General features: G+C 41.8%; 1 protein-coding gene across 5 annotated transcripts in view; it reads left to right on the top strand.

Moving 5' to 3' along the window:
* LRRC9 (leucine rich repeat containing 9) overlaps window positions 1-16,465 on the top strand; it is a 78,714-nt gene extending 62,249 nt beyond the window's left edge. For 4 of the 5 annotated variants that reach the window (XM_073349952.1, XM_073349955.1, XM_073349956.1 and 1 more), the window contains 3 exons: window positions 7,977-8,160; window positions 8,466-8,637; window positions 15,401-16,465. In XM_073349952.1, the coding sequence (XP_073206053.1) occupies window positions 7,977-8,160; window positions 8,466-8,637; window positions 15,401-15,440 (396 nt within the window). In that variant the 3' untranslated portion in view covers window positions 15,441-16,465. Of the gene's footprint in view, window positions 1-7,976; window positions 8,161-8,465; window positions 8,638-11,360; window positions 11,940-15,400 lie in introns of those variants that run through there. The other variant, XM_073349953.1, reaches the window with a different exon arrangement.
* The last annotated feature ends 2,025 nt before the right edge of the window (window positions 16,466-18,490 follow it).

Here is an 18,490-nt window from a genome sequence, read left to right as displayed (position 1 = left end):
ACTGGAAGATGCGAGGGAGGAATGTCAGGCTTTCCTGGTAGAAGGCTACCTAGTAGCCAAGACATCACTCCAGCTGGCGCTTGATGTAGCAGATGCTTCTTCCAGGATTATGGCCTCAGCTGTAACAATGAGAAGAGCCTCCTAAATACAGAACTCCAGCATAGCGCTTGAAGTTCAACATGATATAGAAGACCTCCCCTTTGATAGGTGGTTTCTGTTTTCTGAGAAAACCAGTGAGACTCAACGCTTATTTAAAGTGTGTTACATTAAGCTGTTTTGGGAGGAGGAGAGATCTATACCCCAGCCATCCAGAGAGGGCAACGAGGGGGTCAGCAACAATATGCTCAATACTTCCAGCAGTATTCTAGGCAGCATTCCTTTTCAAAGAGGAGGCATAAACAGAGGAAGTGGTTCTCTGATTCCACCTGTAACCAGCTAGCTCATCCTCAATCTGCTTTGGGCGAAAAGCCCTTTTGACTTTTGCCTCAAGGACAGCATTCTAGCCACCAGCAATCTCCTCTCATATTCCTTTTCTCTGGGGACAGACTGTCCCACTTTTGCTATGATTGGGAAGCCATAACTGGAGGCAAATGGGTCTTAAGCACTTTGAGAGTAGGATATACTATCCAATTCCTCCCATCCCTTTTCAGGGATCCATCTCAAAAATTGTTACTTCATCAAGAACTTCAAAGGTCATAGAAGAAGTCCTTCTTCAAAAATTAGGGGATGATATTTTATTCCTGGTACTTTCTGATCCCCCAAGTGAAAGGTGGGGTCAAAAACCCATACTTGATCTTTGAAATGGCAACGAGTACGTCATGTATATTAGGTTTTATATGGTCACCCTAGTGACCCTCCCCTTGTTAGATCACGATGACTGGTTTGCTGCCCTCAGTCTTCAGGACACCTACTTCCATATGGCACAGCCACAGGAAGTTGCTGAGACTTGTAGTAGGAGACCAACATTAGCAATACACAGTCCTCTCCTTTTGCCCATCCTCTGCCTTGCATATATTCACCCAATGCATGCCGCCATTACTGCCATATCTTAGGATGGAGGGAGTGTCTCCCTTAACAGGACTATTCGCTTATGCAGGGCAAATCAGAAGACCAAGTCCTTAGTCGTGTCCAGTTTATACCATGTCTCTTTGATCATCTGGGACTCATCCTGTACAAATTAAAATCCACATTAGTTCTAAAATCTTGCCCCTTCTCCACACTCTGAGTATGTTTTGAAGTTGCTGTCCACATGGCCCTTTGTACTTATGTCATTTGGCATGCAAGATTGGCTCCATACTCTTCAGGGAAGATTAAAATTGGTTTTACGCCCAAACTGTCATTATTTGCCCATTCTAGTTTGGGTGCCTCAGGGATGCCAGGACTGCCAAAAGCAGTGGACAGATCAGAGCAATATTTGTGCAGTTGTACATTTTGCTCATTTCCACCCGTCCCTGCCCCCAAACACAACCATAGTTACATTTGTCTTGATAGGTTGATGTACACATCTGGGGACACTGAGAGCCCAACTTTGTGGACAGAACAGGAGACATAAGGACAGCCATACTGGGTCAGACCAAAGGTCTGTCTAGCCCAGTATGCTGTCTTCCGACAGTGGCCAGTGCCAGGTGCCCCAAAGGGAATGAACAGGTAATCATCAAGTGATCCATCCCCTGTTGCCCATTTCCAGCTTCTTGGAAACAGAGGCTAGAGACACCATCCCTGCCCATTCTGGCTAATAGCCATTGATGGACCCTATCCTCTATGAATTTATCTAGTTCTTTTCTGAACCCTGTTATAGTTTTGGCCTTCACAACATCCTCTGCAAAGAGTTCCACAGGTTGACTGTGCATTGTGTGAGAAAATACTTCTTTTGTTTGTTTTAAACCTGCTGCCTATTTCCTTTGGTGGCCCCTAGTTCGTGTGTTATGAGAAGGAGTAAATAACACTTCATGTCACAGTGTGGGACTCACCCCTGTGGCGCCTCCTGCTGGTCTCTCAAGGAATTAGCTCTTCCAGCCTCTGGAGCGCCCTCTGCAGGCCGGTGTCCCGCTTGCCATTGGCCCCGTGTCCCTCCCAGACCCCGGTGCCCCTTCTATTCAGGGTGCTGCCCCCTGGCAGTACCCCCACAGTCTCTGGGTCTCCCCTCCCGGGGAACCCCCACCCGCTATCCCCACTTCGCCTCAGTCTTTGGCTACTGCCAGTCACCATTGAGCTCCCGCACACTGAGGCAGAGTGCAGTGTATAAGCCAATCATCACAGGCAAGGGGGGTTTGGACCTGCTGCCTCTGCGTACCTTTGGGCTGCCCCCTGCAACCCCAGTACCTATCCTAGGCCGTCTGCCAGGCCTGCAGCCTGGGGGCTTTCCAGTCTGGAGTCTCCCAGCTTCTCTGGCCTTCCCCAGCCCTGCTTCACCTCAGGTACCCAGGTATGCTCCCTAATAGCCAGGCCCATCTCCCTCCACAGCTAGAGGAGACTTTGTCAGCTCCTGGCCCACTGCCCTCTTATAAGGGCCAGGGCCAGCTGAGCCCCGGTTGGGGTGTGGCCATAGCTGAGCCTACTTCCCCAATCATCCTGGGAACTGCTTGCTCCCAGCCACAGCCCTCTCATGGGCTGTTTTAAGCCCGTCAAGGCTGGAGCGGGTGACCACCCCGCTACATTTCCTTATTTACTTTCTCCACACCAGTCATGATTTTATAGACCTCTATCATATCCCACATTTAGTCGTCTCTTTTCCAAGCTGAAAAGTCCCAGTCTTATTAATCTCTCATCATACGGAAGCCATTCCATACCCCTAATCATTTTTGTTGCTCTTTTCTGAATCTTTTCCAGTGTATCTTTTTTGAGATGGGGTGACCAAATCTGCACGCAGTATTCAAGATGTGGGCGTACCATGGATTTATACAGAGGCAATATGATATTTTCTGTCTTATTATCTATCCCTTTCTTAATGATTCCCAACATTCTGTTAGCTTTTCTGACTGCCACTGCACATTGAGTGGATGTTTTCAGAGAACTATCCACAATGACTCCAAGATCTTTCTTGAGTGGTAACTGCTAATTTAGACCCCATCATTTTATATGTATAGTAGAGATTGTTTTCCAATGTGCATCACTTTGCATTTATCAACATTGAATTTAATTTGCCATTTTGTTGCCCAGTCACACAATTTTGAGAGATCCTTTTGTAGCTCTTCGCAGTCTGCCTGGCACTTAACTATTGTGAGTAGTTTTGTATCATCTGCACATTTTGCCACCTCACTGTTTTACCCCTTCTTCCAGATCATTTATGAATGTTAAATAGGACTGGGCCCAGTACAGACCCCTGGGGGACACCACTATTTACCTCTCTGCATTCGGAAAACTGACCATTTATTTCTACCCTTTGTTTCCTATCATTTAACCAGTTAACACCAATCCATGAGAGAACCTTCCCTCTTATCCCATGACTGCTTACTTTGCTTAAGAGCCTTTGGTGAGGGACCTTGTCAAAGGCATTCTGAAAGTCTAAATTCACTATATCCACTGGATCCAGCCTTGTCCACATGCTTGTTGACCCCCTCAAAGAATTCTAGTAGATTGGTGAGGCATGATTTCCCTTTACAAAAAACATGTTGACTATTCCTCAACATATTATGTTCAGCTATGTGTCTGACAATTTTGTTCTTTACGTATCATATTACATGTCAGTTTTCTAAAGCTTTGAGCAATTTACATTTGCCAACCCTTTCTCCTTCACATCAGGAGCTTGTCCATTCATGTATTTACCAGCAATACAACAGCAATGTATTATGTGAACAAGCAGGGAGGAGCTCAGTCCAGTCAGATCTATCAGGAAGCGATGAAGTAATTTTGCATCAAGGAAGACATTGTCCCCATGGCCGCTCACTACCTGGTCCAAGAATCAGCTGATTGACCACCTCAGCAGGAATTTCTCCAGAAATCTCAAGTGATCTGTGAAGAACAGCATCTTGAGGTCGATTTTCAGGGCCTAGGTCAACCGATGGAATGCCCCATTTGCAATAAATGACTACAAGAAATGCTCACAATTTTGCTCTCGAGTGGGTCAGTCCCTGCTCTCTCTCTGATGCCTTCTAACTGAGCTTGGGGTTTTTGCTAATCTATGCCTTCCCTCCCATTCTGCTCATTCCTCAGGTCTGTCTCAGACAAGATCACACCAAACTGATATTCATTGTTCCAACCTTGTCGAGATGTCAGTTCTCCGATCTACTCAGTCTATTGGTCCAACCTCTAAGACTTCTTCCCCTCCTTCGAGATCTTCTGTCAGAACACTGTGGTCAGATGTGGCATCCAGATCTGGGCAGCCTGTACCTCCATGGTGTGGATGCTAAACGGTTAGATAAAGCAGAAGAGAGATGTTGAACAGTACAAACCAATGCACTGGATCAAACCTACTTGGCCAAATGGAAACACTTCTCAATCTGGACTGCTGGTCAGGGAATTCAGCCAATGGAAGCCCAGATTCAGGATGTTTTAGAGTACCTGTTGCACCTTAAATTGTCAGACCTTTCTCTCAGTTCTCTGAGGGCCCACGTAGCAGTGGTTTCGGTGTTCCATCCCCTGATCCAAAGAAAAGTTCTCTTTTTGTTTTTCCCCCAACTCTGTGGTAGTTAGGTTTCTGAAAGGTGTTACTCGCCTCTTCCCTCCAATAAAGAACACAGTTCCCTTTTGGGACCTTCACACTGTGCTCACTACCCTCATGGGTTCCCCATTCAAGCCTTAACTGCTCGCTCTCTCTTTGACAAAAGATGACCTTTCTTTTTGCACTAACATCTGCCAGAAGGATAGATGTACTTCAGGCACTGGTGGCAGGACCTCCATATACCCAGTTTTTCAAAGGCAAAGTAACCTTAAGGCCACATTCAAAACTAACTAAAATGGTAACGAGCGATTCATCTCAACCAAATATTATATTTGCCTCTATATTTTCTGAAGCCACAGACAAATGTAGGTGTCTGTGCTGTGTCTCATTCCTATGGAGGAAAGTCTGTTTGGAAATTTGTTGATTTATAAGCTTGAAAATTATGATTTGGTACGGAGTCTGCATGCCACAGGTGCAGCAGATTGCTTAGCTTTAAGTCTCCTGGTTGTCCTGTGTCAATCATTTTGTTGTAGTAAACCATAACGGATTTTTATTAAAAACAGATATCACAGGAAATGTTCTTGACATAGACTGATTTTTGCATTTTATACTTTAAGACATCCAAGAACTTCCAGGGATCTAAGTGGCCCCAGGACCTCCATCCCCTCCCACTGAAAGTTCCCCACCACCACCATTGAAATCTGAGACCACTGGCTATCATGCTGCCCAATGGAATCTTAGTATTTCCTTATGCGCCTTCACCGGGCGGTCTGTATCCACATGTTCTCTTACACTTGGATTGTAAGCTCTGTGGGACAGGGAGCATGTTTTCATTTGGTGTTTGTACAGGGCCTAGCATAGGGGGAGCCTGATCCATAGTTGGGCTCCTAGGTGCTACCCCAATATGAAGGAGCCATGCAGTGAGCATTCTTTGGTTCCATTGCAGACTGGTGATTTTCACATCACTGGGTGCACTTTCTTCAGATCTTTGTTTAATTGATCCATTATTTGCCTGCTGTCCAGAAGGTAGTACACATTTTAACCATCCATCCCTACCACAGCATATGTGTAAAACAGTGAGGAGAGCTGGGTTCGTTTCCCAGCTCTGCCACTTACTTGCTATGTGGCTTTATATTGGGCAAGCCACTTAACCTCTTCATGCCTCAGTTTCTCTGTTTATAAAGCACAGTAACACCACTTTCTCACCTGAGTAAAGCATTTTGAAGTCTATGGATAAAACACTGTAAGTAGTCAGGATTAATATAGGCATCACTAGTCAGCTTTGATTGCCCATTTGTCCAACTTTCTCCCAAACACCTCCGTATCATACTGTCCCGTATGTATGAGAGGAACTCCGCATAACATCTACAAAGCCATTATATGCCAATATTCTCCTTTAAACTCAACTCTGCCAGGATACCTACAAACCACTTGACAATGGCTAAGCAGTTGCTGTGACCGCTGCTTACACTAATCCTAATCATCTCACTGTTGCCTTGTGCTCCCCATCTGCTTGTAATAATTACCCATTCTCTCATCAGACATTTCGACTGTAAGCTCTTGGGGGTAGAAACACTCTTTTTGTCATATGTGTGCAACATGCTTTATTGTGATAAGGCTCTCTTGGTGCTACTGCAATACAAATAATAAAGGTGTCAATTTAATAAAGGTGTAATTGATTTCCCTGATCTTAGGGCTAACATTGATAGTAAATCACACACAATCCAGATATGTCAAAATCCCTGTATATCGGGTTCTGCCTTAAACCTGACCTTGCAAACACATGCAATCACAGACCTCCTTATGGATATGCTAGCATGTCAATTGGTAGGATCAGGGCTTTAGTGAGTTACTTTGCTACTGAACACATTTTTGCCACTTGAAGCCACAGTCCTTGTATACAAGAGTTCAAGGCACTTGTGGATTGAGTCACTGCATGTGTAAATGTTTTATTTCAAAACTGACCTGTATTCTTATACATTGGAAATCACTTAAATAGAAAACATAGCAGGATTAGCAAAGCAAGAGAAGTATGTTAAGGCAGTATCTTTAGAGATATCTCTGTTTTATGTTAAGGTTCAATGAAGATGTTATACCTAGTTAGCTAGAACAGAACTGAGCCATTATCTCATTAGGTCATTGAAGTGGAACAACAGAAAAGATTTTTCAAGTTTGTCAGTTGCATTCTAGTTGTGCTTTTTCAAGTCCTTGTTAGAAAGTAAGGAGTGAAACCCTATGGTGTCATTTAAGTGGAAAAAATGCTTTTGATGTTAAACTTCAAAACAAATTTTCTCAGCAGTAAGTAGGTTAGCACCTTATTTCCTACTACTCAGGTTGTTGTTGGAATGCTTGGTACATAGTATGCCATTGCTTTTTTGTCTTCATGCTTATATTTCTCTCCTCTTGTTAATGCTTTTCACATTGACTTGGAGATGGTTTTAAGGATGGACAGTCACTTTACTTGCATATTTTGTAGGGTTTTTTTACAATTTATTTCTGCATTTCAAAAACAATAGTAAATTTCTTTTAACCAGACAAATGAGCACTGACTTATACTCAGCATAACATCAGACACTAGGATTTTACTTATGAAACAGTATACATAGATTTATTTATGAATTGGTTGGTATGGTATTATAAAGATCTTTTCAACACTGCAATTTTACAAGCCCTCTGCTGATCATCAGTTTACACATTAGATGTATTCTTCTTTTTTATAAATAGCTCTGGTGTGCTACCGTAGCTTAGCTCCCAGAGTGCTCCCCAAACTTTAGCAATCCCCAGATTTTGTAAATATATAATCGTTAATCCATTCAGCATGCACAGCTTCTATTTTTGTGCTGCAGTTCAACTGGCAACTAAAATAGTTTAATCTCAAGTTAGTAACAGTAGACTGACTGCCCGATCCTATAATCCTTTACGTAAAGTTTTCCCATTGACATTATTATTATGAATTATTTGTACCACAGTAGTGCCTAGAGACCCTGAACAGAATTGGAGCTCCATTTTTCTTGGTGCTAACACGGAGACAATCCCTGCCCCAGAAATCTTAGTCTTCATTGACAAGAAAAAGGGCAGGAGAAGGAAAATATTATTATCCCCATTTGAAAGCCAGAAACACAGAGGTTATCTGACTTGCCCAAGGTCACATGGAGTCTATAACAGAACCAGGAACCTAACAGAGTTCTCTTCAGTCCTAGTCCAGTGTCTTAACTACAAGACCAAAGACTCCTCTCAAAGACTGTTTTAGTAAGTATTATTTGTGCATATGTTTTTCTGGGATCATGCTCTAATACAGTATCTATGCAGCTTATGTATTTTGCCTCAAAGACCAAACTATGAGACCTATTTACTTGCCTTTTGTTTTATTATGTAGGGAATCCCAGTTACAAACTCCCCTATGGACTGTGGATTTCCTGGATTACCAATTACCTTTTCAAAACATCCTCCCATGAGAGTAACAAATGTGAATCTGCTTGAGGGCATCAACCATTTATTTGGATCTGACCTCATGTTTCCTCATGTATTTGAAGATCCTTTACTGAATGAGGCAAATAAACGTGAGTATAGTATTCTGGTTCCTTTCCTGAATGTAAAATATCATTATATATTTTCCAGTACTGGACATTACATATAGGCTAAATAGAGTAATTTTAATAAGGGCATTTTGACTTGCCAAAGATATCTTGGAGACTATCTGGAACTAATGGTATTTCAGTTGCATTTTTTTAAAAAAAAAAAAAGACATTCGTTCATTCATAGTTGACTTTATTTTGTACTATTTATATATAACTAAATCTTTGTGCACACCCTGTTATTACTGTTGTGATGTCTGGAGGGTGTCCATATACATTTTGTGATTCAGATAAGAAATCTAAGAACCCAGGAATGGTGACAAATAATCCTCGAAGCATCCATGCAGAAATAGCTCTCAGGCAAGTAAAAGGAGCAACAGCTAATCTTCTAAACCAGTTGACACAGAGTGGTACTACCCGAACTGCATTTGTACACCAGAACAGCAGAGAAAATGACGGCAGGTGAGACTCTTATCAGCAGGAAACATTGTTTTTCCTATTTTTGCTAGCACGATGCTTCCCTTCTTCCTTAATCACTCTACAACTGGGAAAATCTGACTTTTTCTTCTTTCCAGGGCTGACAGCGTTTTCTTTCCTCCAACCCCTTCTCCCGTCATCCAAAAGATGTGTTTTAATTGAGTCCTCATTCCCAGCTTCCCCTGAGGGATATGTTTTCCTGTCCCCTGATAAAGCTCCTAATGTGACTAGTAAGACCAAAAAACATGCAGATAAAAAGGTTAGCGCTAGATGTGATTAAGATAACGTAATGAACAGGAGCAAGCAAGTGTCCCACAAATCCAAGCTGATTCTGTAATGTAGCTTGCTCAAGCCTTCCTGTTTCATTTTTTGTTTTCTTCACAGTTCCTAATTTTTTGTTTACTATTTTAAAAATTGAATATATCACAGTAGCAGCAATTAAGAGTGAACCTGTTGTTATGACCAGGAATGCTCAAGGTTAAAAATGATTATCTCAAAACAAAGGCCCGACCCCACTAACACTTAATGCCAAGCATAGTACTTATTACCTTGAGACTACAAGCCGGTGAGACTATTAATGAATAATAATGTGCAATGATTATTTGTATTACTGTTGGACCTAAGAAACCTAGTCCTGGGGCAAGACCCCATTATGCTAGGCACTGTACATTGAAATCAGAACTACACTCAGTAGCTGGTGTTTGCAAGATCAAGGCCCAAGAGAGCATTTGTCTTAGGACAAATGTCACACATTATTATACCTACAGACCATACAGTTCTATGGCAGCTTAAATCCCATTTCTTGTGTCATTGCATTAGTGCTACAGTGCAATCAGTTGATGCCCAAAATACAACTCAAAATGTGTTACATAGCAAGGATTCTGTCTATCATACTTTGAGAGTTAATTCCATGCTTTTTCTTACTAGAAAAATGTGCATGAAGATGGAGAATCACATTTTGCCCCTCGGGCTCAAAGCACACTGGCAAAACGTTAGGAAGTAAAAAGAATTGGATAGAAAATAATACTGAAAATATTATATTGCCTTCTTATAAGTTGGTGGTACACCCTTCACCTTGAATAGTGTGTGCAAATCTGGTTACGCAGTCTCAGAAAATATACACCAGAAACAGGAGTCCAGAAATGAACATGAAAATGTTGAGGGATAGATGTGTTCCCTATGGTGTTTGGAAGATAAACGCTTGAGTTCTAGAGTTTGGTGCTGAGGTATTAGATCTGCGTAAGGCCCTCCTCGTAAGGCACTACTTTCAGGGTACTGGGAGACTGTAGGGGCTGAAGTCCTTGACCTTCCCTGTCTGACAAACCGCATTTTGGTTACTGTCTAGAACACAGCATGGAGCAGATTTCTGAAAGTGACTGAGTTGAAGCATCCAGAGCAGCCAAGCACCATGGGCTTATCCAGGGAAACCCTGGGCTCCTCTGTTCTGATAAATGGCTCTTATACCAAAGTGTCCCATGCCAAGGAGCAGTACTGACTGGGTACAATTGCCATAGTAACCCTTTTGAAGCAACCTAGCACAGAAAAGAAACATGAAGGACAGGAAACCAGCTGCCATTTGTAAGCAACTTCCTCCTCTGAGCCACTATGCCTGTACTCCTTTACTGTCCAGCATCCTGGGCACCTACTGAACAGAATATTGACCTGATTATACAGTAGAGCCCATGTATCAACTATGACAGGTTTCAGAGTAACAGCCGTGTTAGTCTGTATTTGCAAAAAGAAAAGGAGTACTTGTGGCACCTTAGAGACTAACCAATTTATTTGAGCATGAGCTTTCGTGAGCTACAGCTCACTTCAAGCTCATGCTCAAATAAATTGGTTAGTCTCTAAGGTGCCACAAGTACTCCTGTTCTTGTATCAACTATGTTTGCCACTTAGACAATACAGTGATAGGCTCCTGAGAAATAAGCAAGATATAATTATTTCAATTTAAATAATAAAAAGAAGCTCTGGGTGACCTAACACATAATTAATAGTGTAAAACCTCAGTAGCATTAAAATAATTATTCAAAAAGGAACAGGCAGCCTCCACCTACATAAAAGAGCCTTTTCACCCCTTCAGCACATGGGAAGCAAACCTAAAGCCTTCTCCAAGAACCTTGAACAGATGTGTTTTGCAGTCTGTCCAAAGATCTAGACAGATCCAAAAGTGCATCCACAGTAAACTGGTGCATCAGACTGGCCGCAGAAAAGAGCCAGGGTATCAACCTAGATCCAGGGACCAGTGCCTTTGAAGTGCTAGAGATATCTGGTTTCATGCCACCATCACTCCTCATGCGGTTTGGTTCAGCTCTGCACTTCATCAGGGACTGCTGTGAGATTTTCTCCTGACCACAGGTAGCCTAAACTCAGATCTCAGGGTGATGAGTGTGATATTGAAACCTAGATTGCTGGAGTCAGTGGTCCAGCACTATTCACAGGGCTGTTCAGAGTGCATGGAGCAATTTCATTGCTCACACTAACCTGTGCAGCTCCATTCCATGAGGACATTCCAGAATGCCTGGCCAATTCCACTCTGCCTTGTACGTGATCTGTAAGAATTGTGCAACGTACCACCTCAAGGACAGTTAGCATTAATAGGTCCACTTTGTGCTGACTGGCTCAGGTACTCCTGTGACCTTAGACAACTCTTGCCTTATTTCAAGATGAGCTCTGGGAGTCTCATACAAACCTATACTTCCTTGCAGGTGGGCTCCCTTGCCTGAATAGTTCCAAGCTAACACAGATGTTCCAGGGCAAATGGTCAGAGGAAATGACCAACGGACATTCATAGCTAATTCATAAAGGGTGAATTTTACCCCCAGTGTGTAGGCTTTTGCTGGCCGTCTGTGCAGGACTCAGTCTCCCACACTACTTAATTAGAATGTTGTTGCTCTGATGTGTGCACTTATTTTTACTTGGGGCAGAAGTACTTTTCACTTAAAGCTGTGTGCATTATTCTTTCCTTGGCAAGTGGATTGACTTACACTAGAACAGAGGTAGTCACACCAGTCCTTTTTATATTTAAAAGAACCAACTACACAGAGAGTGGAGATGATGCTGTGGGAAGGATTCTGCATTAATAGAAATGCCAGCTTTACCGGAAACAGCACATTTGTTCCTAAAATCTCTTCCAGCTCTTTTGCACGATGGCCATGCTTTCCTTGGTGGTTTTCTTTATTATCTTCATGAAGACGACGAACATATTAAGACCATCTTGTTGTAACCTGTTTACTATTGTAGTATAATTCAGAGACAAAAATACATTAAAATGGATTAAGGTTGAGAGGGCATTTCAATAACTTGATGAAAAAACATTACAGGGATATTGTAACATCACAAAGCCACGCATTGTAAACTGAGGAAAGTCAAACTTAAGGTTACACTTCAAAGAAATCCAACCCTGTTAAGGTAACAAAAACACAGTGAAGGCACCCAAACTACGTAACTATTGCATAGCATCATGCAATAGTCATATGATTTTAATATTTGTGGTCCTGGATTAGATCAAACTGAATCTAAAGACACATTAGATTTTTTGAATACCCTCCACGCCCACCATGACATCATTACAGGGCACCGTTAAGGTTCTTTGTGTACCTTAACTGTACATTTCTTAACTTAATGTGTTTTTAGAGTTCTTTGAAGTATAACTTTAACTGAATTTCCTGGGCTTATAATGCTTGGTTTGTGGATAATATGATAGCTCTGTAATGATTTTTACATTTAAATTACGGACATACACTCTTGACCTTAGCTCTATTTTACCATAATTTTTTACCTGGGGATTTCTTTGGTTTTTTTTAATGTATTAAAAATGTTGTACACATACAACAATAAACAATAAACCCAAAGGAAAATGGGTTTTTAATTTGAAAATTTATAGATTAACTTTAAATCATTTTTTATTTTAACTTTTATGGGCAGCTTCCCAGTACTCCAAAAAAGTCAGTGTGCACCAGCCAGTGAAGTAGTGTTTTATAGCTGCTTTGCATCACCAGAGCAGCAGAAAACAGCTGAAGTGTGCTGGTGAATCTAGCCCTTAATTTACAATTGACTGATTGGTTTACAGGGCTTATGAGTGAGATTGTGCTATGCAAAGGGCTCATGGAAAGCCCAGCCCAGCCCAAGTCCAAAATAACTGTGTGTTAAAGGCTCTCCCGTCAGTTCCATTGGCAGCGTGCTTTAGTGCACAGGGGTTCCCCGCTGCATTGTTGCCTTCACTCCACTCAAGCACTGCGGCCCAAACTAGCCTGCAGCAATAGACTCTTTAAAGAGCAGTTGGGCCAGTTAATCTACCAATGAGAACTTTAGATACATGTTCAGTCTCCCTCATACCAATGAGTCATTACCACTATTTGCATGAAAATTAACTGTAGTTGAATGATTGGCTGATTTACCTCTGACACACTAGCACTACTTAAGAGTTACCTGTGCTGTTGACCTGAGCCATCCATGGCCTACAGAATTATAACAATTACAGACAACAAGCAGTAATAATTTAGCTTAATTACAACCTAATTTATTCAAATACAGCCTATGCACAAGACTTCAATTAATTTTACATTTATGAAAAATGTGAAGTGTGTTGTTTTGCTGTTAATATAACATGGACCAAAGAAAAGACTCACAAAGGATGCTACAATTTTTCAAAGGACAGAGTTTTTAATTAATTTATAAACTAATGAATAGACTTGTCAATTCTCGAAAATTCATTCTGTAGTCAGAGAGCAAGTGCTGTAAATTTAGATGTACCCTATTTTTCCATACAAAGCAAAGAGGTTGAATCCCTGATTTAAGTGCAAAATGGAACTTAACCTCACTCTGAATTCCCAAACAGTACCTTCAGAATATAATTTTTCTTGTCTTTGTTCCCTCAAGTGGTTGAATATTAAAATATCCCAGGCCTCAATGTGGCAAGTTTTCAACATTTTATTAATTTACATTTTAGGCTAAAAGAAACTTCATGCCAAAGAGATACTGCCAAGTCATAGGAGCTGCACCTTTTGAAAAAAAAAAACAAAAACGCTTTCATTTAAATGCCTAAAGAGGGTTGTAAGCACCTAGTGGCACACAGCTAGGTTTTAAAATATTGGTTTTTACTTCTTTTTAAGCTAAGGTAACAGTTGGAGACAATTCAGGGCACTATATCCCTTAAGCAGGAATGGAAAGTCCTATCAGCTGGTCGTGGAGTATAAGTGAATCCCACATTAAAAAGCTGGGAGGGGTTCTTGCAAGTCGCATGCTAACAGCACAGACCCAGGAATGACCCTCTGTTACCATACATACTTTCAGATTACACACTAACAAATGGTCAAAATCTCTCTCAGGGTATGTCTACACTGCAATTAGACACCCAGGGCTGACGTGAGCCTAGTGCCAGCAGGCTCAGGCTAGGGGGCTGTTTAATTGCATTGTAGACATTTGGGCTCAGGGACCCTCACAGCCCCAGCCTCAGGTTATCTGCAGTATAGACATACCCTCCATCTTCAGAGACATCACCAAGTTGGAATTGGCTGAAAACCCATCCGAGTGGAACATATAATCAGCTGTTGAATGTTGTCATTTATAAGCCAGTAATGGCACATTTCATTTGCTTAACATCTGTGAACCAGCTAGTCATACATATGTAGGGTAAAATTTTCAGAAGCACATATGTCACAGGGTCTGCAACTCACCGTTTGGTTCAGCTGGGGAATTACCTCACCACTGTCCACACCGCATCTGGCAGTTGCTCAGCCTGTTGCTTCAGTCACTCACACTGCAGCCGAACTCCCGTTAGTCCGAAGCTGCAGTGCCTCTCCTTCGTGGCTTAGCCCTCTGGCCGAGTTGTCATCATCTGCCTCTTCCGGCAGATTACCAGAGTCTCCTTCCTCAAAGTCTCAGACCGTGTCCCAAATCCACTGTAGTGGCTGGGACGCTCCCACAGTGGCTGGTAGGGGAACTTGGGCTCATCCTCTATACCAGGTTCTAATCCAGGGACCCTTGAACCAGCAGTTCAGGTCTATCCCTCTTGGACCTTGCTGCGCCTTCCCCAGTCTGCTTCCTACTCTGCCGTTCTGAGGCCCCTACTACCTCCTTGCATCAGGGAGCGTGACTGGAGGCTGACCTCCCTGCAACCCCATTCCAGCCTCAACTCCTAGGCTTTGTAGAAGCCCCGCCTGTTCCTGCCCAGGTGAGCTTCCTTCTCAGTCTCATTGCCCCTTAGCTACCCAGCAGATGTGGTCCAAGGCTCTCTTGGCACTTTTAACTCCATCCATGCCCCATCACAATGTAAGTTGTGAGCTTAAGTCCCAAATTAAAGTCAAAGGGATTTAGGCTCCTAAGCGACTTAAGTGCTTTTCAAAATGGTATTTAGCCATCTAAATCACTTAGACCTGGCAACACTGAGTGGAGCAATGCCTAAATACCTTTACAAATCTAGGCCTGCATGATGTAGGTGCTTTTGAACGTTTTATTCATCATCCTTATTTCATAGGATTTGCTATGAAAGTATTCACAGAGCAGAGAGGGTGAAATCCAGGCCCCAGTGCGATCAATGGTAAATTTCCTCCTGAGTTCAGCAAGGCCAGGATTTCACCCATATGTATATATATGATGGTTGTTATTTACTTATATGATAGGAATAAACATCCAATTAGCGGATTTGTTATTGTGCTATAAAATTGAGAGTTTTTACTGCTCTAAATTAATTCCTCCTTTATAAAGCTGTCACTATGGTTTGACTTGTAATGTTTCTTTCTTGCAGGATGCCAGCCAATAGCCCCTCCAGGCTAAATCGAATGTAAACTTCTATAAGAAAAATGGACAAGTGAAATATTGAGCCAGACTCATCCTTGGTATTACTCCATTGACTTTAGTGGAGTTACACCATGGAAGAATTTGTCCTGTTCTGTTTATATTCAGTTGCCAGGTAAAAATTAATAATGATTGATATGAAGTGTGAACTAACTAAGTTTCTATGGTTGATGAAGCAAACATTCATGCACATAGAACATCATGATCCAAACAATGGATACGACTTGAGACAAATACTGCTTTCACTTATGCTGATGTATATCCATTGAATACAGTAGAAAAGATCCCCTGAAGTAAATACTTAGTCCAGATTTACACTGGTGTAGCTGAAGGCAGAATCTGGTCTCTCCATCTTTTACAGGATTTTTTTCAACAACCTCAGGAACTTTCACAAAAATATGAATTAATTGCTCTTTGGTTTAACTGGACTGGAAAAAATCGTAGTATGGTCCGTCATCTTGCAACAGTAAATGAGAGGGAACAGTATCAATAGATAAGGAGCAATCTTGCAAATTCTTACTCTGGCAAAACTCCTGTGCAGGATTTGGGCAACTGATCTGAAAATATGACTGTCAGTCTACCACTCAGTTATAATACACGTACCTATTTTATCTAGTGAGCCTTTCGCATATACATGTATTTCAGTGTGGCCACTGAAGTCAGGAGGAGTCATGCAAGTGTAGCTGAAGCCAGAATATGGCCTCTAATATTTAGAACCCAAATGTACTTGTTCCTTAACTTTATATTTTATTTTTTAAGTTATATTACAGAAATTGAAAATACCAGATGATATCACTAGCATCAGTTATTAAACCATCAAAATTCCATTAAACTGGTTCTGTTTTTTAAAAACTTAGCATGACTGTTTAAATAATTATTTGAGTAAACTGCCATGTTACACTTTGAAATTAAAGCAGTGAAAGACATCAGAGCACATTTTAATGTAATAAAGTATACCATTCAGAGCTTCATGTAATTTTCACAACATAAATTTTATGTCAGGCCCAAAGTAAATGGTTACTAAAATTATTGCATTTTCTTAAAATTTCATCAGTTAGGTCTGTTAATATTTTGGAAATGTGTAATTCTTGAGAATGGTGTATCTGAGAGAATTTTTTAAATTAAAATAGTTTTATTTTTCCTCTGTAAGCACTGTAAATTTGTAAGAAAGAATTGGTGTTTCTTACATTTAATTATAGATGAATATATAGCTGCTAAACACAAAGACTGCTTATCAGGCCACCACTATACCCGCTTGTGTCAGATAGCCCTTTTTGGTGGCATTTTCCTTTGTTTTTTGTAGTCATTTAAAAGATGTGCAGTTTGCAGGACAGCCACCAGGTGTCTTTGTTGCACTTTGGATTTTCTAGTAATTTGCCACAACATAGTAGTAGTTTAGAAATTGGATCAGTTTCTGCTCTGTTACACCCATGTAAATCCAGAGTAACTCCACTGATTTGAGTAGAGTTATTCTGAATTTACACTGGGATAAGGGAGATCACAGTTTAGGCCATGCAATTTACAGGCCAGACTGCTGCCTCTGTGCGAAGTCAGCAGGGTTCTGCACAGGCACTGCAGTCTGCCCATGCATTGTAAATTGCAGGTTCAGGGGCTTAGTTACTAGGTAGCGACATATGTCATATACAGATTTCCATTGTTATTTGTATTGTGTTGGTGCCTTGGAGCCCCTATCATGCTGGAGCTATACAAACCTGGGGCTTGATCCAAAGCCTGTTAAAAGCAATGGAAAGGCCTATATGGAGAGGAAGTCCGAGCTCCAAAGAGCTTGCAGTCTGGATTAATACATGATGCACCAGGTGGGTGTAGCAAATAACAAAGAGGATGAGGAGGGGAGACAAGGGTAGCAGAAATGGGAACACAGGTTACGTAGTACATAGACTAGCTATGGGCTTGATCCTTCACCACTGGTGTCATTGGGAACTTTTGCCACTGACTTCATTGGGAGCAGGAGTAGGTCTTGTGTGCATAACTTGCCAGTCTGAAGGTTGTTGGGTGCTTTAAATAAACAAATTGGATAGGGTCACGAATTTCTTTAGCCAACCTGCCTAGCTGCTATTAGCTGGCTGTGTCTCATGGGCATTGTGGGAGATGTAACAAGGACCTCGGGGAGGACAGGGTACTTGCTTTGGGGTAATCATTCCATCAGTAGGGGCAACATGGAAGAAGATGCTTGTGAAAGGAGGCCAAAAGCAGCCACTGAAGGCCGGTGGTGTTGGTGGAACAAAGGGGATGGAAGATGACCATGTAAGTTATGAGAGTGGACAAACTGTGGCAGGACCAGTAGTTTGTGTTTGATGTGGAGAAGAGGGAGTAATCCCATTGTTTTCAGTCTGGCTACTCATGGAGTGAGGTAATATGCACAGGCCTCAGTCTGCTGGGCCCTATACAAACAGTCTTTTCCCTGTAAAGCTAACAATCTAATGTTAAGGCAAGATGCAATAAGTGGGTTTAATGATTGGACGGAGAAGGGGAAGGGAGAATGAGGGTAACATGATTGTCCATACAGGATGTTCAGTACAGATTCCTGCTCTTGGGACACTCATGTGGACTGTGCACAAGCCGTGAACCATCTGGAAAGCCACGAGTATAACTTTGAATGGAAGTGTCCCATGCCTTCAGGCAGAGTCTGGGTGACCCCAAACAGTCAAAAATTGGGCAGACACCCCAAACTGGTGGTACGTTCTATGATTAGATTTCACCAACCCAGTAACAAATGTGAACTCCTGGATCACTATAACAGTTTTACCATGTAGTCACAGACAGTCCTCTGAGGTTCTCCAGTCTGTCTTGCCACGCAGTCAAGCTGGACTTGGTGATAAATGGTCATTTATAGTAACCAACCCCACCCCCCCACAAAATATTCAGGTTGCTTCCAGTCCCCAGAGACCAGTCACTTACCCCAGATCATTTGGTACCCTAGACCTTACACCAAAGACAATGCCTATAGCCAATCCTGTAATAAACTATCTAAAGATTTATTAACTAGGAAAAGGAAATGAGTTATTTACAGATTAAAGCA

This window comes from Lepidochelys kempii, chromosome 6 (genome assembly GCF_965140265.1).
Source record: "Lepidochelys kempii isolate rLepKem1 chromosome 6, rLepKem1.hap2, whole genome shotgun sequence".
Classification (NCBI taxonomy): domain Eukaryota; kingdom Metazoa; phylum Chordata; order Testudines; family Cheloniidae; genus Lepidochelys; species Lepidochelys kempii.
The sequence above is the reverse complement of the archived record's forward strand: the minus strand, read 5'-3'. Positions and strand labels throughout refer to the sequence as shown.